Source organism: Astatotilapia calliptera, chromosome 6, assembly GCF_964374335.1.
Source record: "Astatotilapia calliptera chromosome 6, fAstCal68.1, whole genome shotgun sequence".
Taxonomy (NCBI): Eukaryota; Metazoa; Chordata; class Actinopteri; order Cichliformes; family Cichlidae; genus Astatotilapia; species Astatotilapia calliptera.
In genome coordinates, this window is record NC_137427.1 from 24,527,540 (window position 1) to 24,554,567 (window position 27,028).

The 27,028-nt window shown below is 39.4% G+C and overlaps 1 protein-coding gene across 2 annotated transcripts; it reads right to left on the bottom strand.

The window, feature by feature from the left end:
- Positions 1-4,592: 4,592 nt before the first annotated feature.
- Positions 4,593-26,711, bottom strand: papss1 (3'-phosphoadenosine 5'-phosphosulfate synthase 1). Of its 2 annotated transcripts, none has more exons than XM_026171224.2 (12): positions 26,438-26,711; positions 22,273-22,387; positions 21,939-22,174; positions 21,600-21,738; positions 20,100-20,218; positions 19,540-19,653; positions 19,306-19,417; positions 17,275-17,480; positions 13,321-13,456; positions 12,641-12,909; positions 9,722-9,951; positions 4,593-5,592 (listed from the first exon to the last, which is right to left on the bottom strand). In XM_026171224.2, the coding sequence occupies exons 1-12, from the start codon at positions 26,495-26,497 to the stop codon at positions 5,454-5,456; spliced, it is 1,875 nt and encodes a 624-aa protein (XP_026027009.1). In that variant the 5' UTR covers positions 26,498-26,711; the 3' UTR covers positions 4,593-5,453. The 2 variants fall into 2 exon arrangements, with proteins under 2 accessions (XP_026027009.1, XP_080159094.1); XM_080302968.1 differs by lacking the exon at positions 26,438-26,711 and adding an exon at positions 22,472-22,612.
- Between the last annotated feature and the right edge of the window lie 317 nt (positions 26,712-27,028).

The window sequence follows — 27,028 nt, forward strand, 5'->3', positions numbered from 1 at the left end:
GTTTCCCCTGTGTCGGGAGCATGAACTGGCCTTTCAAAATCATGGACAAATGGTATCCCACATTTGTGATTTTTAGTTCATACACACTTCTTATAATGACTGACTATTCCAGAAATTTTGGAGATGTTAGCTCTTCATACAGTAAAGTTACAGTGGGATACAATTAATATCAAGCTGATCCTGCCACACTTTGTTCCCCCTGTCCAAAGACTTATTGCTCCTAAAATTTTGGAGGTTTTAGCTCAGTACAGTTCTGTACAGCTACAGAAGGATACAAATAATGATCAAAATGTCATTGGTTTATTTAAATAATCCCGTCCGATGTTGTGCCAAGGTGCCAACGCAGGGGAAACAAATTCTGTGGGGGACACATAATTTGGCACGACACCGGAACCCGATGTATTAGCCAGAGGTCCCTTTACTACGGTTCGGAGCCGCGGACCTGCTTTATATACACGCGGAACAGTTTTCTATACGAGATCGCTGCTCAAAGCAGCCTTACCTAATGTCCACCCTACTGTTACTCGTTTTATATTAAGATTTAAAAATGTAGTTGGTATTGGTATGGCGAGTAACCTTGAGTAATAGTAATAAATCACACAGCAATAGTACAGTCATGTAGCTGTAAAAAGCATGACAGTATATTAAGCAATCCAAAGTATTCAGACTACATTACTCTCATTGAGTAATGTAACGGAATATGTTACGAAATAAATTTTGGGGCATGTATTCTGTAATCTGTAGTGGAATACATTTTAAAAGTAACCTTCCCAACACTGTGTATTCATTATGGCATCCTTGAACAGTGGGGCCCATGGTACGTTCCCACCATACAGATTAAACAGGTCAGTAATCCCAAGTGGAGGAGGAAGGAGACCACCACTATAGTAATCCCCATTAATAGTTATATAACCTGCCGTGCAGTCTACGTTATTGCACATATAGCATAAAAAGACTAAGTGAACTGGACATAAACAATGATTTAAAGAATCTTTACCTTGATTTTCCTGATTAGACTCAATCAACTGTGGCTTTACTGTTCCTGTTCATTGATCAAATTTTAATCTACCCTACCGTATTCATACAGTGGCTTAATTTAATAAACAAAACCTTTCTAGGAGCATCATAGTCCAGAAACATATTGCTCCTAAATACGAGAACAATGCAGGATGCTAACCACATGTGAGAACTTCCTAAAAACCCACTTCGTAAAACAATATGTGAGACAGCTCACTCCACTGTCATCATCACCATCCAGATGGTCATAAAAAAAAAGTGATTTCTGCCGATGATGACGACCGACAGCACACAGTCAGAGCCATCACTAAGGAACACGACTCTTCTTGAGTTTTATAGTGCTGTATTGCTGTGTGACACTTTTCAAAGTAAAGCTTGTTTTTGTCAAAGCTGCCTTTGAATGAAACTCGAACCAGATGGATGTAAACTGGAGATGAATGCAGCTTGATTCTATATAAAAAAACAGAACCTTTTGGTGGTATAGGATGACATGGTAATGATATTACTGCATGTATGTATGCACAGGAGAAAGACTACACTGGTACTGTCTCTTAAGGCAGAACCAAGAATTTATATGGTGTCAGTGTTCAGTTTTTAGGCAGTTGTTGACGTATATCGAAAGTCTTAAAGACACAAAAAGTGATGAGAGTTTGTTTGTTGTGTTTTAACTGTGTAGGAAAAAGAGATTTGGAGGCTAACACTAACAGAAACTGAATGAATTAGTTTTCTTTAGTCATTTTTATTAGTTCCATCTGAAATACACTCACTTTATTAGATACACTTGTTCAGCTGCTTGTTAACGCAAATATCTCACCAGCCAGTCATGTGGCAGGAACTGGTTAATCTCAATCAGAAGAAGGTAATAAAAGGTGAAAGTGACTTTGAATGTGGTATGGTTGTTGGTGCCAGATGGACTGGTCGGAGGATTTCAGCACCTGTTGATCTATACTGCCATTTTCCCACAGTAACCATGTGGAGTGTTTCCAGAGAATGGTCTGAAAAAGAGAAAACATCCAGTGAGCGGCAGTTCTCCGCGAGACAATACCTTGCTATTGCCAGAGGTTAGAAGAGAATGCACAGACTGCTTCAAGCTGTTGCATCCAAGGTATGCAGAAGAGCATCTCTGAATGCTCTACACGTCAGACCTTGAAGCAGAACACCACACAAGGTATCACCCAGGAACATGGAGCTGATGCTACAATTCACACAAACCAAAAGATGACAATAGAAATATGTTTACTGGTCTGAAGAGATATTTTCCTGGGACACTTTGGGCCCCCTAGTACCAATTGAGCATCAACGCTATAGCCTGAGTGTTACTGCTGAGTGTGTCCAATCCTTCATCATTACAATGAACCCATCTTCTAATGGATGCTTCTACCAGGATAACACACCATGTCACAAAGCTCAAATCATCTCAAACTGCTTTCTTGAACATCATAAAGACTTCACTGTACTCTAATGGCCTCCACAGTCACCAGATCTTAATGCAGCAGAGCACCTTTGGGATGTGGTGAAACTGGAGATTCACATCATGAGAGAAACTATCAGGACATTTGCACTTACTGGTACTGATTCCCTCCAAAACAGTAGAAACAATTCAGTTGTCATCTTTGTCCCAGATCTTAGTTCTAAGCAATACATCAAACATGCAGCTAAGTCTGAATTTTAATCACTGGGAGAATATTGCCAGAGTACAACAGTTTCTCTCTTGAGCCAATGCAGAGACATTGTTACACATTTTTATTTCCTTAGGATTGATTCGACGCCAGCTACCCCAATAGTCAGCTGCATGGGTTCTGACCAAGGCCATAAAGAGAGCACATGTAATACCAGCTTTAGAGTCTCTGCACTGGTTTCCTGTCGGAATAGATTTTAAGATTCTTATACCGGTTTTTAAGGCTCTTAATGGTTTTAATCCTGACTATTTATCGGAACTGCTTTTTAATTATGAGCTTATTAGAACCCCCAGGTCCCAAAAGGCAGAACTAAAACTTACGGTGAGACAACTATCCATGATTGTGGCCCACGTCTGTGCACCTAAGGACAGCAGACTAAAGCCAAACCAAAGACCCACATCTTTGAAACAGCTTTTATTTTAAATGATTTCCCCCTTTTACTTCTGCTCACACCTTTTATCTTGGTTTGTTTTTTTATCCTTTATTCTGCTTTTATTGTGCTTTTTTGTTTTTTTAAAACACTGTTTAATTTATACATTGTGCTTCCATATTTCATGTATTTGTTTAACATTTTTCATTGGTGCTTTTTGGTCATTGATAGTGCTTCCTCATTTGAGTTTTTAATGTTTTGTATGTGTTGTTCTCAGTTTTTTCAGCAGTAATTTAAGAACATTTAGTGTTGTGAACCTTTATACATGTAAAATAGTTTTGGCATATTAAAAACTGCTGAAATGATACAACCATACATGATCACTACACTGCAAACATATTTCATATTTACACAGCAGTGAAAATGCTTACCTCGATTCAAAAGAATATATTAAAGTATGCTTTAGCACATTAAACATAAGTGTACATATTGCAAAATCTACACCTCCTTTGAAGATGACACTAAATGTGTGGTTTAAAAAAAAAAAAAAGTTGTACAATAGTCCTTCAAGTCATACGAACAGCAAGTCACTCTGGCAGTTTGCCATGTAGTAACACACCTTCAAAAGGGTGAAAAATTTCAAAGCAAGATCTGATTATGGTGCAAGCAAGGTGAAAATGGACCCAGAAGTAAAATACACTGAGCATGCTACAACTGAGATAACATCAAGAGGTTATAGATACACACAGTAACAGACACCTGCATCACCCAGAGAGCACTGATCCTCTCCAGACAGTTAAAAGGACAACAGAAATCATAAGGCAATCTCCTTAAGAGAGGGGGGAAAAAAATCATTTGATCATTTTCCGTGTGAAAAAATAGCTCTGCTTTTGAAGTTGCCCCAAAGTCCCAGCTTGATTACCATTTGAGATTAAACAAGATCTGGTGAAAGGTGGAAAAATTTGCTGCTGACAGGTCTCTTCATTACATCTTGGAGCTGGGTTAGATGAAATATCCAGGGTCTCTCTGACAGATCTACTCTTCCCGGGTCTGGACTTAACCCTGCAGGTTCCACTTTCACTGCATCTGGGAGCCAGCTGCAGATCATTGTATACAGCGTGGAAGTGTGTTTAAGTTTGATTGGGGTCACTAGAAGGTCTGTCTTATTCAATATACAGCTCAATATACATAATGACCAACTGGGGGGTGAACTGACGTTCCAGCAGACAATGCTCACTAAGGCGGAGAAATGTAAATCTCCAGAGTTCATTGTTCATTCAGATGACCGAGTCGATTGAAAGCAAGTGAACGCATTTAGCTGCCAAAATATAAACAGCCACCGTGAGATAACAGTTAATTTCTAGAATAAACCAAATTCCTAGCTGTCAATTAAAAAAAAAGAAAAAAAAGAAGAAGAAATCTTTGAGAATATTTTATGTATATAAATCTCTTTGGTGTGCCTTAAGACGTGTTCCTTAATGTATCTAACAACTTAAGTTTAGAGAAAGAAAAAGGTACACAAATTGTTCTTTTGGCTAAAAATGATTTATTGGACAAGGAAAGATTACAAATCTGATCCCATGGTAAAGCACAATAAAATATTAGCAATACATGACATGGGAGAAAAAAAGTAAATAGATCTCAAAGCAGCAAAGCTACAAACACAACACACAAAAAAGCAAAATTAAAATGGAGTGATACGTTTTTCTACAAGTTTAAGAAAGACTGCACTATACGGTAAAAAAAAAACAAACAAAAAAAACATAACCGCTGATCTGTTTTTCACAATTTTCTTGACATACTGGACCATTTCAATGTAAAAATACAACCAGTGATAGAAGAGGCAGGTGTCCAACTTCAATGTGAACATGTGAACTGACTTTGAGGACCAAGGCACTCAATTTTTACTTTAAACACTTGTGTACAGTAACATTTGAGCCACTACCACACCTGCGTGTATGCATACAGTAAAGAAGGAACAGCGTTAAGTCGACTCTAGTGAGTTGAGTAACATTTTAAATACTAGGACAAATTGTAACAACTTCTCCTGAATATTTGAGTACTGGTCAACAGTGACTCTTCATCATCATTTGGATGTTTAAAAACAACACTCTTAACCACTGATCAGAACTTACAGTTGTCATGTTAGTAAAGAATATCTTCTTAGTATACTGACCTGTGCTTCTACATTTCATAGTCAGAGGAGAGGTTTAGTTAAATAAAGCACATACAGCTAAAACACAGATAAGACTAAAACCATGACAGAAGCCAGAGTGAGTGAAGTTTGTGATAGAAATGAGTGAGTGGTCCCAAACCTCAGTAGAAACCACCACTGTGTTCCCATGTTTTTCGTCACGTTTTTCCTCCCCCCAGCTGAGACCTGACCTTTAGGCCTTCTCCAGTGACTTGTAGTACTCTTTCAACACGGCCCAGGCTTTGGGCGCCATGAAGCCGTCGGGAGGGTTCTCTCCCTCGCGAGCCATTTTACGCATGCGTGTGCCTGAGATGAAATCGTAATCTTGATGGCTGTAATTAAAAACAAAAAGACAGAGAGTGTGAGAGAGACACACACAAAAAGCAGGGGAGCTTTGAATAACAGATCTACTTCAATCAGTGAAAAGATGCCGATCAACGGCACGCCCAACAGAGCCAGCTGCTCTTTTACAATCAGTTGGATCAAGGAGCAGGCCAGTTAACATTTCTGCAAACCAAAAATGAAGCTTTTATGACACTCTCTTGTGACACATCCCACCCTGTGAAATTTGACATGATGATTGTTTGCATATGAGAATATATTTATGAATGACATTTCATATGCTGACCATTTCTCACAGCATGACATTCCTGCAAAATCACTCTGTGGCAGGAGAGATAATGTCACACGATCCGGCAAGCACCAGCATGCCATAGCAGTGGTGGCTGGAAAAGGAGGCCAGTGCAGCTGACTGTCAACATGTTGCGCTGTGATTTATGCGCCTGTGTTGTGCTGCTATCTGCCTCACGATAGCTGTTGCTGTAAACCATGACGAAGTGAGAGAATCTGCATTTCTTTAATCCTGGGTTTAAACTGGAAAAAGGCAGCTATGTTGGGGAAGCTTTGCAGAAAATACCAACATATAATCGCAGCTGCTTGATAACAGCAGTAACTGAGAAACGCTGGCTTTTATTTGGAGTCATATTTGTGTCCGCCTGGCCCATTGTGTTCATCGGCTAGACGATCTGATATTTGCAGTTAAGCCAGTTACAGTGAAAACAGTGGTTTTCTACAGTGAAAAAGCTCCATATGAGAGCAGAGAGAATGAATAAAAACAGCTGAAACCAGGAGGAACTGGTGGGACCTCTCTTGACTAGTGTATGGACAAACGCCGTGCGTTCGCAGGGGAAACATTTTGTATTTTATAATCAGATTTGATAGACCCTGTATTTGTGATCATGCAACATTCTTCAATGATTTGATTTTAATTGAAGCATCTTCTGAGTGAACTCACAGACCTCAAATGCATTTCCCACTGTTGCAGGGCAAACTGTGCTTACTGAGGTTCTAGAGCTAGATGCTACATGAACAGTATTAACAGTGTTTCCCCTGAGACCGCCTTGAAGGGAAGCACTGCATAAAACCTGCAAAAAGCCTAAATAAACAGGTATGTCAGTAAGCTGGATATATAAGGAAGTCTGGGTGTTAACCTAACTTGCATGTTTTGGACTTTTAGAGGAAAATGGAGTATCCTGAGAGAACCCACACAGAAAGATCCCAGTCGGCTGGCGGACTTAATTCAGAAACCCTTTTGTTGGTTTGTTCTTCCCATTCAAGAGCAAAAGGTTTAGTTTTTTTTAAAACAACACTGTCAAGAAAACGTTTTATGGTTTATATTATGATTTTGTTATTAGTTTAAAAAAAATTTTTTTATTTCGTTTTGACTTATCTTTTTAATTCAGTCAAGTTTCCAGAGTGCATTTTACTGTTGCAGTTCAGTTTTTATTGTTTAGAAAAAGTTTGGTTTTAGTGTTGTTTTCATTAGTTTCAGCACTAGTTTTAGTTTTTTTTTTTAAATAGTTATTGTTGCAGGTTATATGTCAGAGGCAAGATGTACATAAAAACGAACCGTTTTACCTCAATAATTTTATTGGAGTCTTCCAAGTTCACAAAATCATTTTTAATCTTTTTCAGTAGTCAAGTTTTTATTTTTATTTTAGTTAGCTAAAATGATTTTTTTTCTCTCCTAGTTTTAGTTTCAATTAACTACAATAACCATGATTTGTGGCACCTTAAAATGACAGTTATTAAACTTTTACGGTTTGCGGTTTAATGCAACCTTGACTGATTCTAATACAGATTTAAATTATTACAATTAAAGAAAAATAGTCTTTGGTCCTGGAATCCAGAGCCTGCTTAAGCATTCCCGTATTTCAGTCCAAAGACTGTTATGCATGTTAGGGTGACTCTAAATTGGCTGTAGGTATGAACACTGACAGACTGACAGCCAGTCCAGGGTGTAGCCCTTCTTTTGCCCGATCACAGTTGGGATAAGCTCGAATCCCCTCAGGACCCTGAATTGGACGAGCGGTTAAGAAAATGGATGGATAATATAAAATAAGCATCACCACTTTTGGGTAACACACAATACAATCAAACTGTCAGACTCACTGTCTGCACGAAGGAAATGCTTTCTAATATTGAGACTGAATTCTCCTCTCCAAACGTTTTTTTTAAGTATCTTTCACACGTTCTGAGATCCTCTCCTTTATATTTTTATGATTGATGGTTTCTCGCTGCACATTTGAGGTCACATGAAAAGTTCTGAACAGCGCTGTGTGAAGCAGTCAGCCAAAGACAGTCTTCATCTTAGACCAGTGCTAAGTGTAGCCCAGGCTATCCTCATTTATAAATTACTCTGAGGGATAATCAAGACTTTAAACATCTTGTTAGCAGACATTCACACTTATCTGAAGTGGGCTCACATTCAGAGAGGGTCAAAGTTGTGCTATTTAAAACGCTAAATTGTTATCACATGAAAGCGCACATCTTGAGGCTCTGAAACATTAAGAAACAGTGAAAGTAAGGTAAAAGAGCTCCAGGCAAATTCTTCAGAGAACAAGTTATACAGTGTCAAATTAGAAACAGCCTTCCGTGGTCTGAGCCATTGTGCTTCAGAGAAAGACTGAGGGGTGTTGTGATTAAAATGAGCGCCCATATTAAACCTAAAATGTGGCAAGGGCACCGTGCTTGAAAGAGTAGAAGATCATAAATCTAACTGAGTGACGACTGCAGATTTTAGAAGCTGAGTTGTGTTGAATGTCTGGCATTAGCATTAATATAAAAAATGGACAAAATATAAAATATGAGGTAATATTTTGAAAAAAATAAATAAAATAAAGCCCGTTTGCTCGAGGCTTCAGAGAACAGTCAGCAGTATGGTTGCTGGAGGTTCCTGACAGTCATCAGGTAAAAATGCACTGTGTAAACAAATACACAGTGCTACTCCAAAAACCTCCTTGTCCTTGCACTGCTCGCTAACAGTTTGCTGCAGTACCACATAGTTTGCATGGAAGATGCACACGTTTCTGCAAACACCCACCAGCTACTCACTGAGCAGAAAGTGCAATACAAACAGTTCCTTCAAAGTAAAAGTTCCACATTACAGAAAGTGCAATTTTTCTGCAGACAGCGTCAAAGTCTGCAGCAAACTTTGACACGCTATGATGCGTACGGAATTGTTTCCATACATGTTCATTTAACAATATGTGGCAAGTTATTTTTTTCCCTTTGGTTTTTTTCTGTTTAGGTTATAATATAAACTGTCAGATGCTTAAAATAATTCAAGCACAAATTCCATTTTAACACAAAACCTCACATTCTATTTATATAATCAGACAACAGAAATTTTCTGTCAAGTAAATGTTTCACATGCAGAGCACCAAGCCAGTGGTGTCACTTCAAAGCCAACGATTGCTTAACGAAATCTGCTGATAACATTTTAAAACAAACTATTTCAAGGAGGCAGCGTACTTCGATTCACAGAAGAACTAGATGTGCCTGATCGGCACTTCACTTTGGACTTTACATCATAAACATGCATCATGGAAAACAAAGGCAATCTTTTGATTAGTGCTGCAATATTTAGTTTTAACGCTGCTGGCTGAACACAACCCAAGTTGCACAACCTGATGGAACAGGCTGCATCAGACTGCAGGAAAGCCAAATAAATTGCATGATTGTTGTTAGTCACAACGTGCAGTGTCCATATACAGACTGTAATTAATGGCAGGTCTCTGTAATTTTGAGCAACATCAAAGCCCGTAGTGTTGCACAAAAGCTTTTAACTGTATACGAATGAAAAACAATTGCTGTTATTCTTGGCTCAGCTTTTTAGGGCACAGAGAGAAGAAGAAAGCAAGAAAGAAAAATGAGGATTTTTTTTTTCTGCATACAAGACAGACCTAATGAGTAATTAATTTAAGGAATATAATTTCTGTTTAGGCTGCTCACTCTAATTGACCTAAATGTGAAGTATTACTCTGGACAAAATCTACAAATGTAATTTAATGTGAGTGAGCGCTGCCTGTGAACCATCTCTGTAATAAATTGATTTAAAACAAAGGAAACAAAATGGAAACGTTTTTTCTTAAATGAAAAACCTTCAACAAAAGTACTCACTTTTTTGGATCATAAAAATCCATTGCCCTTTTGACCTTGTTGTAAGCAGCAACCTTAAATGGAACAATTTCGAGGGTGATGAGGCCCGGAGCCATGGTGAGCACCTTGGCTCCGTGAGTGGGCTCGTACAGGTCCTTTCCTGTGGCAGGGTGAGGCATGCCTGCAGGGTCACGACCAACAATGTAGAAATTGGCCCCGGCCACCATTCGTGCTCTGCAATGCCACTGAACCTGTGGACAGAGAGAACAAAGAAAATGCTATAGCTGTGAAACTAACACTGCTCCACTTGTGTGGGATTTATAAAGACACACAATATGTCTTTATGACAAGTGTGCAAGACTGTACTAAAACACAGCAATCTGGGTAATGAAAGCAGCAACAATGACACTGTTAATAGCTCAATCACACTAGAGTCAAAATAGCACGACAACCTTTCTGCAACTAGGAAAAACTGTTGGTTGCCAGGTGATTCTGGCAACCACAATCCTCCATCGCAAGGTGCGGGACGACTGGTTGGAGGACTGCAACATGTCTCCAAATGGTCTCAATCTGACAGAGACTGACTGCATTCACTCTCATGCAGGCTGATGAAGGTTTGCAAATATCTGCATTTATAAATGCAGACAGACTGCCAACACATTTCAATCCGAGTCAGTCTACACCAGGGGTCAGCAACCTTTAACACCCCAAGACCCGGTTTCCACGCAAAAGAAAACACTGGGAGCCGCAAATATCTTCATTTTAGATGTCAGAAAGTAACACTGTATATACTGTTTTTTACTTTTATGCTGTGTGTGAACAACTAAGGTGTGTTGCTTATGAAATCCTTGAAGTGCTACAGAGAAAGTTACATTTTATCTATGTAATTAACACATTTTGAACTCTTAATGAAATATAGCAAAAGGAAAGACACCCAGCTGAACTAAAATGATCCATGTAGCAAACAAAAACTGTTGTGAGCCGCCACCCTTATATCGCCTTTGGGCTTTTGGAGCCTTGACCTGACTTTTAAAAAAATAATTGGGAAAAAAAGGACTATGCTGCTAAAAGATGAAAAATAGATATTTGCAAAATTCTGCCTAAATATGTATTTTACCTGGTTAATGTGTGTGGCGTGGCCTGCAGCGCCGCTGCAGGGGAGGCGACGCACCTGAGCGGCACCTGAAATCAGGCCTTGCCGCCTTAATGTCTGTGCTCTCTATGCTGTTGTGTTGGTATGTGTCGGGCTGTGAGCTGAAAAGCTACAGCCGGCTGTATGTGTACAGCAACCGTGTGTGAAAAGTGGTCAATAAAGAGATGCTGAAAAGCGTGTTCATGGAAACATCGTCGGGTCTGCCGTGATATGTTTACAATGGGACTTCTGCTCCTGAACCTCTGCGCACAGCGTCTGCAAATCGGGGCTGTACAAGTCACTTTCACCTTTACGCAGGACTGTAAGCTGTCATCTGTGAGGCGTGAGCGGTGTTTGTCTTTAACATAGTTCACAGTGGAGAAGAGCTGCTGACATAATGTAGATCCGAAGATCCATAATTGGCCTACCTGGGGTTGAAAGTCTCGATAAATGCACGGTGTTTCGGCAGGTATGCTGGCTTCCACGAGTGTGACGCTTATTTCAACCAATGAAAAAAATAATAGAATGTGATTTTATTTTTATATTTCAATATCACAATAATCTTCCAATTTAGAACTACAAGTTAAAAAAGAACATAAATAAAATAAAATACACTTCAGCTAAATACTTCTAATTTATTTTCCCAAACCACACGGAGCCGCACTATAAGGACTAAAGGTTGCCGACCCCTGGTTTACACCAATAAGCACAACTCGACTCTCTTTGCTCTCGGGTGCTCAACTCAACTAGCTGCAGATTTTGATTATATTCTCATACAAAAGCAATGCTGCAGAGCACCATTTGGAGGAATTTCTAAATTATCATTTCAGAACTGTGAGGTTCTGGATTGACTCTGAACGTATCAAATGTCTGTGTATGTAGACAGCAACAATTGGTTGTTTTCACTGATTTATCATGCTTAATTGGTATATTATTATCACAAACAGATTGCATGTAATTGCCAACTTGACCCCATTCCCTAACTCACTGCACTGAAAGCAGACTGAGTGCAACACATTTTATTGCTGCCTTGATGCACCACAGTTACTTTGAAGGCAGCAACTGACTGCAAGTGATCACAAACCTGGTCCTTGTCTTCAAAGCAACCATTTCAAAGGTGATGGAACTGCACGTTTATTGCACACGGTCACATTAACTTTGGTTGTTGCTTTTCTCCTACGCTGTTGCTGTTTTTCATTATCAATAACATCAGAAACTGGACTTTTTGCCTTGAAAATTACTATTACTACTGCCATTAGGTTTCTACATGTTCTACATGATTTTTAGATAAGACTGAGGTAACAGCAAGCCTTTAATGGGCTAAAGAATACTTTGAAAATTGTATTAATGAAGAGGAGGTTCTACATCTCTGTGGAAAACCAAGTCAGAAAAACTATACTCAGGTTGCGACCGTGCATAGTTTTCAAAAATCTCCCTTTCAGAATTAGAAACTGATTAAATTCGCAGGCTGAGATCCACCATCCTGCAATCTGCTCTCAATAATTTGTAACATATCTTTCTGATTATCATAAATGAGTGATTAAAAGATTCTCAGCTACAATCAGTCACACACAGAGGTTTGTGTATGGCATGAAAACGTTAAACAGAGCGCCTCAAGACAACTGTAAATTTCCTTTCCTGCCATTTTTCACTCTCAGAAATTTGCAAAGAAATCATGCGACAGCCCACTTCCTTTTCTGCCTGTTGTTATTATTCAGAGCTGCAGCCACGCTTTTGTTCTCTATCACGTTTGAAGCGAACCTGATGCCTTGTTTGAAGAAACCTCAAACATTCTTGATAATCATTACCTCAGTTGGCCCTGCATACATCATGGGTGAGGGAAAAATGGCAACAATGGTAGATTCTGGATTCAGAACGCCCTCCTCCAGCACAGCAGCATGCTGCTTCATTCTCCAAGGCAGTGGCACGTCATCATCTTTGGTCCAACCTCCTAGTGGGTGGAGCAGCAGAACAGGCCGACGGTAGCCTCGCTCGATCAGACGCTTGTGGGTGTCCTGCATCAGGAGAGCATGCCCGTTGTGGACAGGGTTACGCAGCTGAAAGGCAAATACAGCATCTAGACAGAGAAAAAGGAGGAAACAAGTTTGTCAAACGGCAACCAAACACATCTGCAAAGCAAAAGCAAAGCAAACAAAAGAAAATCATCTACACACAGAAATCATCTAGCTGCTTCATGCACATGAACCACATACAGTCTGTGTATTATTGATGAAGTGTTGAATAACACTGTAGTCTTTTCTCTTGGGACCTTCCTACTGTGATGCTGTTATTTATTTACCAAATAAACAAACAAGTGAGTGGACTGAAGGCACCAGACTGCTTAAAGTTTTCCTCTTGTTTTAAAAGAGAAGGAAGGTAGCTGTTTATAAATACTGGGGCATTACCATCACTCTCCCTGGTTCAGAATGTCATCACTGGGTTAATTTAGCTCTGACAGAAAATAAACAAACAGATATTGTTCCAATACCTGCATTCATTTCTTTGAACTTCTGTTTGAGCTCAGTGGGTGTCAGTCGGTATTGGTCGAGACCGTCATTCCAACAGATCTTGTCCAGAACCTGCAGGTCACCACCGACCAGCCAGTCCCCGCTTTCCATCACCATCTGAAATAGGAGCCACAGTGATCGTGACGGTGAACGCAACACAAACATAAACCAGATTTAAGACACCGCTCTTTAAAAGTCTCACTCTGTTGGAACCACTCCAGGGTGAATTCAAATAAACCCCTCAGTTATTACCCAGTTGCAAAAGGACAAAATGAAATAAATCAAAGTCTTGGTGAGTTGTTAAACAGCCAACAAAACTCTGCTGTGCTTTCCCCTCAGCATTTGTTAATTTCAATAACAGACAAAATCAGATTGCATTCCGCAACGAAACCTGGGGATGAGCTCATGACCACAGCGCAGAGAAATTTTCCCCTCGTGAGATTCATCCAACAATGTCACCAAAGTGCTCAGGAAGGATCCAGGCAAAGGCTGCTATTGTTTCAGGCAATATCTTCCACCTGCTTCCTGTGGCACTTTTGAGACTGTAGCTAGAGTTACTGAAAGCACTGGCCTGCACATTGTTAATGTGATACAAAGTGACAAATTTCAGACCAAGCAGCAAACGCATCACAGCTCCAGCATTTAGACTGTGAACTGAAATAAGACCAAAAATAAAAATGAAAACAATAAGTGGACAAAAAAAAAACCTGTCTGTCATTATTTTGTTGACATGTAATTTATCATCTGAGTACGCTTTGATATCCATACTTTACAAACACACTGATTCCAGTTTGAGCTGGCAAGCTATATATAGAAATCTGAATCTTGTCAGCAGAGGAGTGTCTACGTGATGCGATCAATAACCACCTGCCCTCAAGTGCTCCAGCTTGTCTGCTGCTCACCCGATAAAAGTCACGACATACGCTTTACAGCACTGATAGCACTGAACAATAGGATAGGCAAATCACCACAGATTTTGCCAACATAAGTCAACAGAAAACAAAACGTCTACAAGGCTGTATGAAAGCAGGAGGTCTAAATCTGCGATGTTTACCCATTATAATTTCTCTATGACTTCATTTGTAAAAGGGGGCCCTAGCCAAATAAACCACACCATAGCTTCCAGTGCCGTGGATTTCATGTCTGAGTGACAGACAGGCAAACAGGAAGCGTGTGGATTAACAACATGTTCCGTGGAGCAGAAAAGAGCCTGGATCAGAACGTCGTAGTCATGAATGAAGGAGTGTGCTGACAGATTGGTTCTGGTGTTGGGAGTTAAACATTCACTCGTGTATACATACATACATTCTAATGAGTGAGAGCTTAATTAGAGCAGGCTGAACACATGATAAGTTAAAGTGGATAAAGAACGACGGTTCGGGAAACACAGAGCATGTGGCATGTGCCTAAATCCAGAAATGAGACATCAGGTGTTGACACTAAGGAGTCACGGCATCAATTCATGAAGCCTGCAGCTTCTAATACATCTTAAAACACATTACCATGCCAGACTCCATTATGAATAAAGTGAAAGAAGGAAATCTTTGAAAATTAAAAAAAAGAAAACTGCCAATAGTGGTGCGATATTAAGAGAGCTGTTAAGCCAGAGGTTAAAAGTAAGTCTGACCCAAGAGTGCAAAATCACTAGACACCACAAAGACTATTAATTTTGACTTAAACCTTTGCCAATAAGCAGACTGCACTAATCCACAAAACAGCCACTTTTAAAAGTTTACTAAGGTGAAATTAAAAACAAACTGTGTCACCAACACCAAAAATTTCTGCTGCTTTCCATTAACCCATTGACACTTTAAGCCAGATCATTTCAGGACATTAGCACACCAGAGCGTCTACCTGAGCCCCACAGCGCTTGATAAGAGACACATGGAAACAATTCCTCGATCTACTTGGAGATGGGCTGGGTGAGCAAAAAGGTGGAAGCTGGCAAATGAGCAGTACAATCTCAAACACATTTAGTTGAAGGCTGAGCAAGAGACTCTGGATCCAACTATAACACCTGCAATATGAGGGTGTACCAAAAAGATCAAGTGATTACACTGGGCGTCCTGACAGACTGAGAAAAACTCCACTCCTCCGCCTATTCAGTCTTTCCATAAGCAATGCGCAAAGGCCAGCTGGGATCTGTGTTCTATCAGTGCCGAATCCAGGGAGGCAGTTTGCTTTCACATGCAGCATGTTTATCACACAGTACTCTGAGACAGACAGTCTGGAGCTCTGCAGATGGTCTTCAGTAGTTTCGCCAAGGCTCAGCTTCTATACCATTTCTAACATACTAGCCCATATTGTAAATTCAATCTTCCCAGCAGGAGAGAATTCATTTAAAAAAAATGTTTAAAAAGCCTGAACAGCCAAGGAATGATCTTTGCATTTGTGCCTTTTTTTTTTTTTCATAAAACATGTACTAAATGTTATGTGTATGCATTTAATAGTTGAGTGGTTCATGGGGTGTGAAATAGTTCTGGATTGAATTATGAAAGTCTCTTCATCTCTAATATGAATAGTTACACACTAAAACTTACAGGATGGTTAGCCTACTGTAGAGCTCTCAGTCAGAATGCCTAGATTTTGCAGCCTATCATTCAATCCAGACGGACAGGCTAAAAAAAAAAAAAAAAAAGACTGCACGCTAATCTGAGCTCTGTTTTTGTTTGTTGATGGGATATTACTTTTGGCTGTGAGATAAGAAACTGTGGAAGTCAAGTGAACAGGGTGTGTATCCCACATTGTTCAGGCTACCCCTGCTGGAGAGCAAGTGCTAGCTGTCTATGGATATTTGGCTTATGTCTTCTTAAAACAAACTGAGGTCACCCTTGCTTTTTCTTGAAAGTGATGCCATCCCTTAGCTAAAGCACCTGGTAGTGACAACCCAAGCTTCATGGGGTAGCCTTTTTTCTTTTGACTGTGTGCAATATGAGGATACCTGCATGAATAGTACAGGTGCAGTCTATTGGCACAGGCCCTGGAAAATATCAACAGTTTTACAAATAGTGAATGCATTTACCGTGTGTATATTACACTATTTCACTTCCAAGGAAACAGTGTTGAGTGCCTGACGATGGAAGAAACTGAAGTTCCACAATAAATTTTGAGAACTGCTATAAACATCAAGAAGTAAATCGAATTAATCCTGGCTGCTATTGGAGGTGCGTTTCACCTGTCTCCACTGGCATTTATGAGACAGCCCCTGGACTTACTGACTGGGCTGTGCGATGCTGATGTGATACAAAGAGACAATTTTCTACAGACTAAGCAGCAAACACAGCAAAGCTCCCGTGCCGAGACAGAAAGAACCAAAACAGAAAGGCCACAAATGAAAAGCTGAAGATGACAAAGAGAAAACCATGTTGCTTATTTTGTTGATATGTAATTTATCATGTGAATATGCTTTGATATCCATACTTTGCAAACACCCTGATTTCAATTTGGTCTGGCAAACCATACATACAAATCTGAATGTTGTCAGCAGCACGGGTGTCTACGTGAGGCGATCAATAACCACTTGGCTCTGTTATAAGATGTTTTCGGGATCATGTTGTGATTTGTTTTCCACACTCTAATTACTCCAACCTGTCCACTGCTGACCCGATAAGAGTCACGAATGATGCTTAACAGCCTTATTCTCTGGAGAGATCAACAGCATAGGAATGTCTGTATTGATTTTCCTAACAAAAGTGAATGGAAAACATGATGTCAATGTGGATAAATCAAAGGAGGGGGCCAACATATACATACGTATCCACTCTGTTTAACCCTCTTAACTGCCCCATAATTTCACATGTGAACACAGAGTTAGCCAAATAAACAGCCACTACAACACCACAATTCAAATGAATTCTAGACATTGCCAATATCCCGCCCTGCTTCACTGAGCAAAAACTGGAAGGTTGAATGCACCACTCCTCACAGGCACTGACCTTGATGTAAGGGTGGTCCTTGCAGGTGGTTCCCCACTGCCGAGCACAGCGCTCTTCTTTTCGATGTTCGTAAAACTCGGGATTACGAAGGATGGCCACTCGCCTACCCTCGTAGACCAGGGCCATAGCTGTCGCGCCATCCAAACGCTCTTTATCTGAAGTTGACACTGGCAGCACGATAGGCACAGAGAGGTTGATCACGCCACCTATGGGGTGAAAAATGCTGATTCATGGAAAAAGAAAGAATCCACAATCTGAAATAGCCTGAAAACATTTCAGATCATTTTTCTCGTCAAGGAGTTCAAGTGTGTCCTGGTCAACTGAATTATTGATGAAGCTATCAGTGTTAATAGTTTCCCGAGGGAGTTTTTCAGTAATTACAGGTGTTGTAGAAACCTTGTAAATGACTGATTTTACTTTGGGTTTTTGATAAATTTGGAACAAAAATTCTAAAAATAGTTTTAAATTGCCAGAAATGTAAATTGTATCTGCTTTAAAAAATTTTGAAAAGTCCAAAGACACTAAGATTAGGCAACACACAAAAGGCAGGTTAAAATGCCCAGAGACTGGGAATGTGCAACAAAATATCCCGACCATTCTTGTAAAGTATAACGTTGTACGGCTTCAGGCTAAATGTGGAATATATGTTTCAACCACTGAATACAGTGAATCTTCAAGGCTGCAATTTAAGAAGCTGGAGAATAAATATCCTTACTCTACACTCTACACTGAGTGAGACCCTCTCTCACTCATGAGTTAATCCGCAGTCTTTTGCAGCATTTATTTCACCATGCACGTTGATGAAAATATTGAGACCAGCACGTTTTTCACAGATCAGCTAAAAAATATAAAATAAAAATATAAATTAAAAAAAAATGTGTAACTGTGACTGCTGCTAGCCCCAACTCTCCCTGGACCTTCCTTTGGTCCCCTCTGTCACAAAGTAGAGCTTACAGATGGTTCCAATAAAATGCACACACAAGCCTGCCAAATGTCCAAACGAGGGAGACACAAAATGAATATATTGGGGTTTCTGTTTTGTCAACTACTTGATTAGCAGAACTTTCAGTTCTATGCTTCCTGACCAGTTTTAGCATAAATTGTGTGTAATCAATCCTCCAACTGTCAAACCTCTGGAACATGGTGACAATGGGAAATGGCTGTGTGTAGTGTTGATCAATGCACAAGCTTTGTCCTCCACATTCCAGTCCTCAGGACTAACAGCAAAGTGACTCATAACTTCTAATCTATACACAAACTTATACAGCATGCTTAAAATATGTGTAAAATATGAATATTGTGAGCATGCATAAATACATTTACTATCCACTTCATTACATACGCCTTGCTAGTACTGTTTTGGATCCCCTTTGCCTTTAGAACTGCCCTAATTCTTCGTGGCACAGATTTAACAAGGTGATGGAAACATTCCTCAAAGATTTTGTTGACATGATAACATCACGCCGTTGCTGCAGATTTGTCGGCTGCACATCCATGATGCAAACTTCCTGTTCCACCTCATCCCAAAGATTTAGATTGAGATCTGGTGACTGCCGAGGACATTTGAGTAGTGATCTCACTGCCATGTTCAAGAAACCAGTTTGACTGGTCATAACAGGATGGTCAGCAACAACATTCAGGCTGTGGTGTTTGAATGATGCTCAGTTGTTACAAAGGGACCTAAAGTGTGCCAAGAAAACATCCCTCAGACCATTACAAACACCACCACCATTATGAACTGATGAGTAGACACTTTCATGTTGTTTATACAAAATTCTGAGCACATCTGCTTCAGGTTTCCACATTCAGAGATGCTCTTCTGCACACTTTGGTTGTAATGAGTAATTATTTAAATTACTGGTTCCCTCCTATCAGCTTCTGAGAGAACTGCCACTCACTGGATATTTTCTCTATTTCAGTTCAAACAGAAAGCAATTTTCTGTTTTAGGTAATTATTGTGTCAGCATTAAACTCCACCTAATGCCCAGCCGCATGTTTAATGAGTTTCCTGTGAATATATAATAATCTTACCATCCAATAGGCAGTCAAAATGAAGACATTGCAAAAACTCTCTCTCTCTCATGAAACCATTGAGAGGAGTGGCCCAGCCTTCAGCCAGCACCTGTACCCACTGCATGTCCACCTGAGGATTAAACAGTCACATACATAAGAGAAAAGGTAAATCTATCAGAGGATACTCGGATAACAAAACGATTATCATTTAGCTTTACTTATTAAAACGCTTTGTGATATTGAGATATTCACCTTCCCAATCTGTACAGCAGGAAGTGTCTCTGCATCAGCTTTGGCCAGATCCAGTTTGTTCTCTTGAACGTACAGCTCTTTCACTTCATACGAAGCATCGACAGGAACTATATCCTGCAAAGTTTAAAATCAGGATATCAAATTAATAGGTATAAAGAAATTATTCCAAAACATCACACATAATGAAGATGCTGGTAAAGGAATTTGTGCATGCATATATATATATATATATATATATATATATATATATATATATATATATATATATATATATATATATATATATATATATATATATATATATATATATATATATATATATATATATATATATATATATATATATATATATGAAACAAAGTGGAGATGCATTAGCATCAACATCCACACAAATGTGATACTTTCCTGCCATCTAGTGGCTCACAGAAAAACAACAGCACTGTAATGCATTAAGTCTGAACTTATAGGCTCCAGCTTAACCTGTGATGGTGGTGTAAAAGATGAGGGAGCTAATTGGCAGAAGAAAAATAGCATCAGCACCAGATATTTCCTCTCCTCACCCTCTCCTGAAGAAGGTCAACAAGCTGCTGTATGCACTCATTCACGTTGCAGGAGTCGGTCTTCAGCACCAGCTCTGGTGCCTCTGGCTTCTCATACTCCGAGTCAATGCCAGTAAAACCTGATTACCAAAAAGAAAAAAAAAAAAAAGCACAATCTGAGCTCTGTTTTGTTTTTAAATAAAATATATTTACACCTAAGCAGCAGGTTATTTTTTCCTATTTTTATATTTTTATATGTTTGAGATGAACACAATATGAAATACAGAGCTCCAATTTAAAATTCATACTATTAAACACATCTGTGTGATAGTTTAGTTGTCAAACAGATCGATTAACCTGATAAGCTGAATCAGATCGTTTCTTATTTCAGTACAAACAAAATGCAAAAGCAAGGAAATGAGGTAGATTGAACATATTTCACAAGCAGTAGTCAGACTGTTGAAATATGTTGCATGCTTGCTTGCCTCCTGACCTAAAGAATAGTTGAGAGCACATTTTGAGCCAACATTTTAGCTGTAAAAAGGTACATGCATGAAGTGTTTCACACCAACCATACACATAACATACAATCATACAGGCAGGTAAAAAATACAGAAATGTAATATATAAATTCAAAAATTTATATCACTCAGTTAACATAAACCTCGTGAGCTACAAAAACAAGATAAACGAGTGAGTGCAAAGCTCACGCTTGGTGCAGAACTTACTTTTAAAGGAACAGTATTGTATTTTCTAAACATGTATTCTTTGTTCATTTTAAATATACTTTAAGAATTTTGTGGCGCAGTAAAACTCTGTAAAGAGTAGCATGCTAGATGTTTACTGTAAACATGTAAGTGTAGATCATAGATAATAGGTAATGATTTGTAAATAACTGGACATTAATAAGTTGAGCTTATAATAAGATGTTATACTACATTATGATATTTTATATTTTATACATTTTGGAGGTCAACTTGAAAGAAAGCCTGGTGTAAAATGTAAAAGTGAGACCAGAGGCCAAATGTGACATGATATTTGGGTGCAAATTATAATGTTATAATTACAATTCCCATATATCATTCCCTACATGCCAGTCTGTTGTCAATACAAACAATGAGAGTAAGAAACATAGTTTTCATAAATAGCTCTTTATACTATTATCATTTTGACCTTGAAGGAGAGGTCAGAGGTCAAATGTGACATGATTATTTAAATCTTTATATGGTACTTTCTGTATGTCGACAATACCAGCCACACTTGTAAGTCACACAGTTTCTAAGTTATAAGTCTTTTTAAAATGTTTTCTACCAATTAATCATTAAGTGGACCTTAACTTGAATTCATTTGAATTTAATTGACCAAAATTTATTGGACTCTTGACATGACGCAGCTCTACATCTGTACAAAGTTTTTTCTGAATTCATCCAAAATATTTCAGTGCCCATGTTTGCAGACAGAAATACACATATGCAAACGCAACCAAAAAAAAAAACTTCCTTGGAAGTAATCATACTGTACCTGTTATCTCCCCTGCTCTTGCTCTCTTGTAAAGCCCCTTCACATCCCTCTGCTCACATACGTCCAGTGGGGCATCCACAAACACCTCAAAGAAAGGTAGCCCAGCAGCCTCATGGATCTTTCTGGCATTGAGGCGATCCTGATGGATGATAATAACATACAAAACTATGTATAAATAGGAAAGACAAAAAGTGAGAGCAAAACTTAGCTTGGTGTACTGATGATGGTGACAAATTAAGAGCCTAATTTACTGAAATACCACTGAGATCTAGGCACACTTCTCATTGTCATCATCTCTTTGTCTCATTCAGCTAACGCCTTCTTTGAGGAGCTACTCACCCTGCTGTAGGGAGAGATGAAACTGGCGATGCAGACGAGCCCTGCATCAGCAAAAAGCCGGGCCACTTCAGCAATACGTCTAATGTTCTCTTCACGGTCCTCTGGGCTGAACCCCAGGTTTTTGTTAAGCCCCTGACGGATGTTGTCCCCATCAAGTGTGTAGCAAGGGATACCATGACACACAAGGTACTCCTCCAGAGCCATGCTCACTGTGGTCTTCCCTGCACCAGACAAACCTTTACACAGAAGAAAAACAAAGGGTTAAACTAAGAAAACAATGACATCTTCATTAAGTCCAACTTAAAATCTCTACAAATAACATCTTTCAGCCTACCAGTCAGCCAAACAGTGCATCCTCTAAAGCCTCCTCTTGTGCCCACAACCTGCCCACGCTTGTTTCGGCTTACATGATGAGCTTGATAGGTGACATTAGTTGCCCGTTGCATTCCCTGAAATAATACAGATTTAATGTAAAGTCAGTGGAGTGAATACAAATTTTAAAGAAAAACTATTATTTGAATTATTTTCAACACCTTAGATTATGGGATAGGTTAATTGGAAAATCCAAATTGCCATTAGGTGTGAATGTGCGAATGAATGTGAGTGTGAATGGTTGTCTGTCCCTGTGTGTTGGCCCTGCGACAAACTGCCGACCTGTCCAGGGTGTACCCCGCCTCTCGCCCTATGACAGCTGGGATAGGCTCCAGCGCCCCCCGCGACCCTGAAAAGGATAAGCGGAAGCGAATGGATGGATGGATGGACCTTAGATTATGTCTTAGGCAACATCATTAGAAGACATAGCATAAATTTTCACTGCTATGCAGATGACACCCAGCTCGATCTGTCCATGAAGCCAGATAACACACACCAATTAGTTAAACTGCAGGAATGTCTTAAAGACATAAAGACCTGGATGGCCGCTAACTTTTTGCTTCTTAATTCAGATAAAACTGAGGTTATTGTACTCGGCCCTGAAAATCTTAAAAATATAGTGTCTAACCAGATTCTTACTCTGGATGGCATTACCTTGGCCTCCAGTAACGCTGTGAGGAACCTTGGAGTCATTTTTGACCAGGACATGTCCTTCAATGCACATATTAAACAAATATGTAAGACTGCTTTCTTCCATTTGCGCAACATCTCTAAAGTTAGAAATATCCTGTCTCGGAGCGACGCTGAAAAACTAGTTCATGCATTTATTAGGGCTGAACGATTATGGAAAATAATCTAATTGCGATTTTTTGCCCCAATATTGCGATTGCGATGCGATATGCGATTATTTTTTAAGGTCTTTGTCTTCTGTATTATTAAACAAAGACAAGCAATACATCATATAGTATGGCCAATACTATATTACATTAATTTTAAACTGTTCTTTCCTGGAAGACAGACCTCTGTTATGATGACATGAGGTGATGCATGAATTGATGACTGACATTTTTATTTAACTTCTTCAATCACAACAGTATATTTGAACATACACAATAGTTTATTTTTAGCTTACAAACATCTGAGCATAAAGTGCTGACAAGGAACCCTGGTGTAAACATTAAAATGAAAGTCAGTACAATGTGCAGATTGCAGAAATATACATAAAAAAAATCAGTGGCTTTACCACACTCAGTTTTTCGACATCTGTGAACTACTAGACAGTCATTCAATTAAAAAATAATATTAAATAAATAAAAAATACACACATCTTACTGATCTTTGCAGTCAGTAACATTACACATAAAGTGCAAACATAATAGCAATTGTATAAACACACACACACAAACACGCCTTTAAAATTTAAAGGCGTGAAATTGGACGGTCTAGCCTTCTGATTAGCTAATCAGAAGGCTAGTTCTGATTAGCGTCACCGCTGTCTCGGTGGAGTTTAATAAACTCGGCCGTCTGCTTCTTGCTATCTAAAATATAACCAGACACTGGCGTAAATTCTCGACTGTCTCATACTTCTGTTTAATAAGTTTTCTGTTTGACGTTTAGTCAGCTGTGTGAAAACCAAGGAGGAACCCACCCGGGGGATTAATAAAGTTTTATTTTATCTAATCTAATAACTTTAATCTCAGCCAAACCGATTTACTCACGAACAAACAAAACACTGAAAAAAGCCCAACAATAACATTTTTAGGTTGTCTAAGTGACTTATATATTACGTTTAACCCGAGCAGCGAAACTCCGCGGTGATCTGAAAATGATGTGCCGGGAGTTGTGCCGTTTTCGGCCGCATCAGTAACCCTCGAGCTCCCGGCTAGCTGTCGAGCTGGTGGGTAGCAGACGCCTCTGAAAACGTCGAAGCACTTTTGCAAATATGGGATATCTTGATAAACTGAGCAGATATTTGATGTTTACACAACTACTTTCTCGCCTGAAAATATTTTAAAAGTTTATTTTGTGACCCAGAAAGATTAGTATGAGTAATTTTAAAACTTAGTAGCGGCCGCCATTGCTGGAAACTGGAGTTTGGCTGGGCCGCGCTATGAATTCTGGGATATGGTAGTAATTTAGACAGCCTTCGGCGCGTCGCTGTGACGTAATCGGTCTACAAATGCGGCCTCAGGAGGATGCAGCCCATGAATTTGGACATGTCCAGAGTATAATCGCAGCCTTTGCGGTTAGAAAATTGCACTTGATCATGTCGCGATATTATCGCAAATGCGATATATCGTTCAGCCCTAGCATTTATTACTTCCAGGCTGGACTACTGTAATTCATTATTATCAGGATGTCCTAAAAACTCACTGAAAAGCCTTCAGCTAATCCAAAATGCTGCAGCAAGAGTCCTGACAGGGACTAGAAAGAGAGAGCAGATTTCTCCTGTTTTGGCTTCCCTTCATTGGCTTCCTGTTAAATCCAGAATTGAATTCAAAATCCTGCTCCTCACATACAAGGTCTTAAATAATCAAGCTTGTAGTACCATATCACCCTATTAGAGCACTTCGCTCTCGCTCTGCAGAACTACTTGTTGTTCCTAGAGTATTTAAAAGTAGAATGGGAGGCAGAGCCTTCAGTTTTCAGGCCCCTCTTGTGTGGAACCAGCTTCCAGTTTGGATTCGGGAGACAGACACTATCTCTACTTTCAAGATTAGGCTTAAAACTTTCCTTTTTGCTAAAGCATATAGTTAGGCCTTAGTTATGCTGCAATAGACGTAGGCTGCCGGGGATTCCCATGATGCATTGAGTTTTTCCTTTCCAGCCACCTTTCTCACTCACTATGTGTTAACAGACCTCTCTGCATTGAATCATATCTGTTATTAACCTCTGTCTCTCTTCCACAGCATGTCTTTTATCCTGTCTTCCTTCTCTCACCCCAACCGGTTGCAGCAGATGGCCGCCCCTCCCTGAGCCTGGTTCTGCTCATAGGGGGTCATATGATTGTTGGGTTTTTCTCTGTATCTATGAAGCGCCTTGAGGCGACTTTTGTTGTGATTTGGCGCTATATAAATAAAATTGAATTGAACTGCAGAGCAGGAGGTAAGGATGATTTACATTATTAATCAATGCAAAAACTTTCCTAATTTACTAAAAACGGTGTGGTCTCAGAATCTCATCTCTGCTTTTCGTGGATGATGTGGTTCTGTTGGCTTCATCGGGTGACTGTTCTTGTTTATCCATTATTATTGTTGCCACATGTTAAGCTGCAGCTACAGGATACACACTGCTAGTACCATGCTGTGACAGCGCTGCAACAGTGTGTGACATTCAAACCAGATAAACCTGCTTCATTTTGTCCACATTTCCTCTCAAAACTTCTTATTTCATCTTGAATACATCAGAAATTTTTAAAGATGAAATATTTATGCTGCAATTCATTTCCCGGGTTGTCAATCAATCCAGTCCTTTTCAGCCACTTCAAATATCTCTACACGACTGTGGCATTTTATACTTGTTGCAATTTCTGCTGCCCTTTTGGCTAGAAAGAAAGGTGTTAAGATTGTTCTTTCTGGCTCAAAATAACTTTATAGCATTGATGTTTGAGACATGTTTGACAGATTATAAATTATTTGCAGATTACAGATGACAGATTATTTAGGCAATTATTTAACAATTCAGAAGCTTTAATAGAAAATTTCGGGTTGTTGTGTTTTTTTGAAATTACATTGTGTGTTCAAATGTGGAAGACGGTGATGAATGACAATACTGTGCTGCAGCGTTATGTAGCAGAGAAATTACACAAAGAAGCACAGCACAGTCTGCCTGTACCACCAAGGTAATGTTATCACACCTGGAAATGCTGTAACTCAAATCAGTCAAAGCCCCTGCATTCATTACCGGGGGTGGTAGCAGCTGATTCGTGATTACTTTTATTACCCAAAGCTTTACTCGTAAGACTAGCTTTAGCTTGCAACTAACGTGTGACAAAAGTGTCGCTAACTAGCTTACTGAGCCTGTTAGGCAGTTAGCTCAGAAGAAGCAACTTGTTTGTGGATGTGGACGGATATAATGAAACGGTGCGTTGAATTAACACATCTTGGGAGAGAGGAAAAAAAACTCACCCAGCTTTCAGCAGTGTTGGTTAGCTTCTGTTTCTTGTTCGAGTTGCCGAGAGTCTCCATGCCTGGCAGCAGTCAGCAGCTAATTCAAACGGTACCTATTTAGAAAAACAACAAAAAAAAAAAGCAAATACAACACCTAACCCGGTTTATTTACTTGTAGAGGTATCTGTTCGTGGGTCAGGTGCGTCTAGCGGATGGAGGAGACCGGAGCTGAGCAGCCTATCTAGCGCAACAACCGGGAAGAGGTATTTTTCCAAGCTGCCACGTCACCATCGAAGAAGTGACGCGTTTCCTCCGTCTTTGGTTGGTTCCAGAAAAACTGACCTGGTGTCAGTTCTGCTTCGTCATCGTCTCCTTTCGCGCAATAGCTGACTCGGAGACGTAACTGATCCGCAACCTGCAAGTGTGAAAATACATTTAAAAAAAAAACAATGTAAAAATAAATAAATAAAAGTAAATAGATGTTTTCGAGGAGTCATTTCAAATATTTATGTTTAAAAAAATAAAATAAAATCTGTAGGTTATTATTACCAACCTGGTCATGTGTGTAATTATACAAATAACAGCGCTGGCAACTGGAAAAAAAGAGGG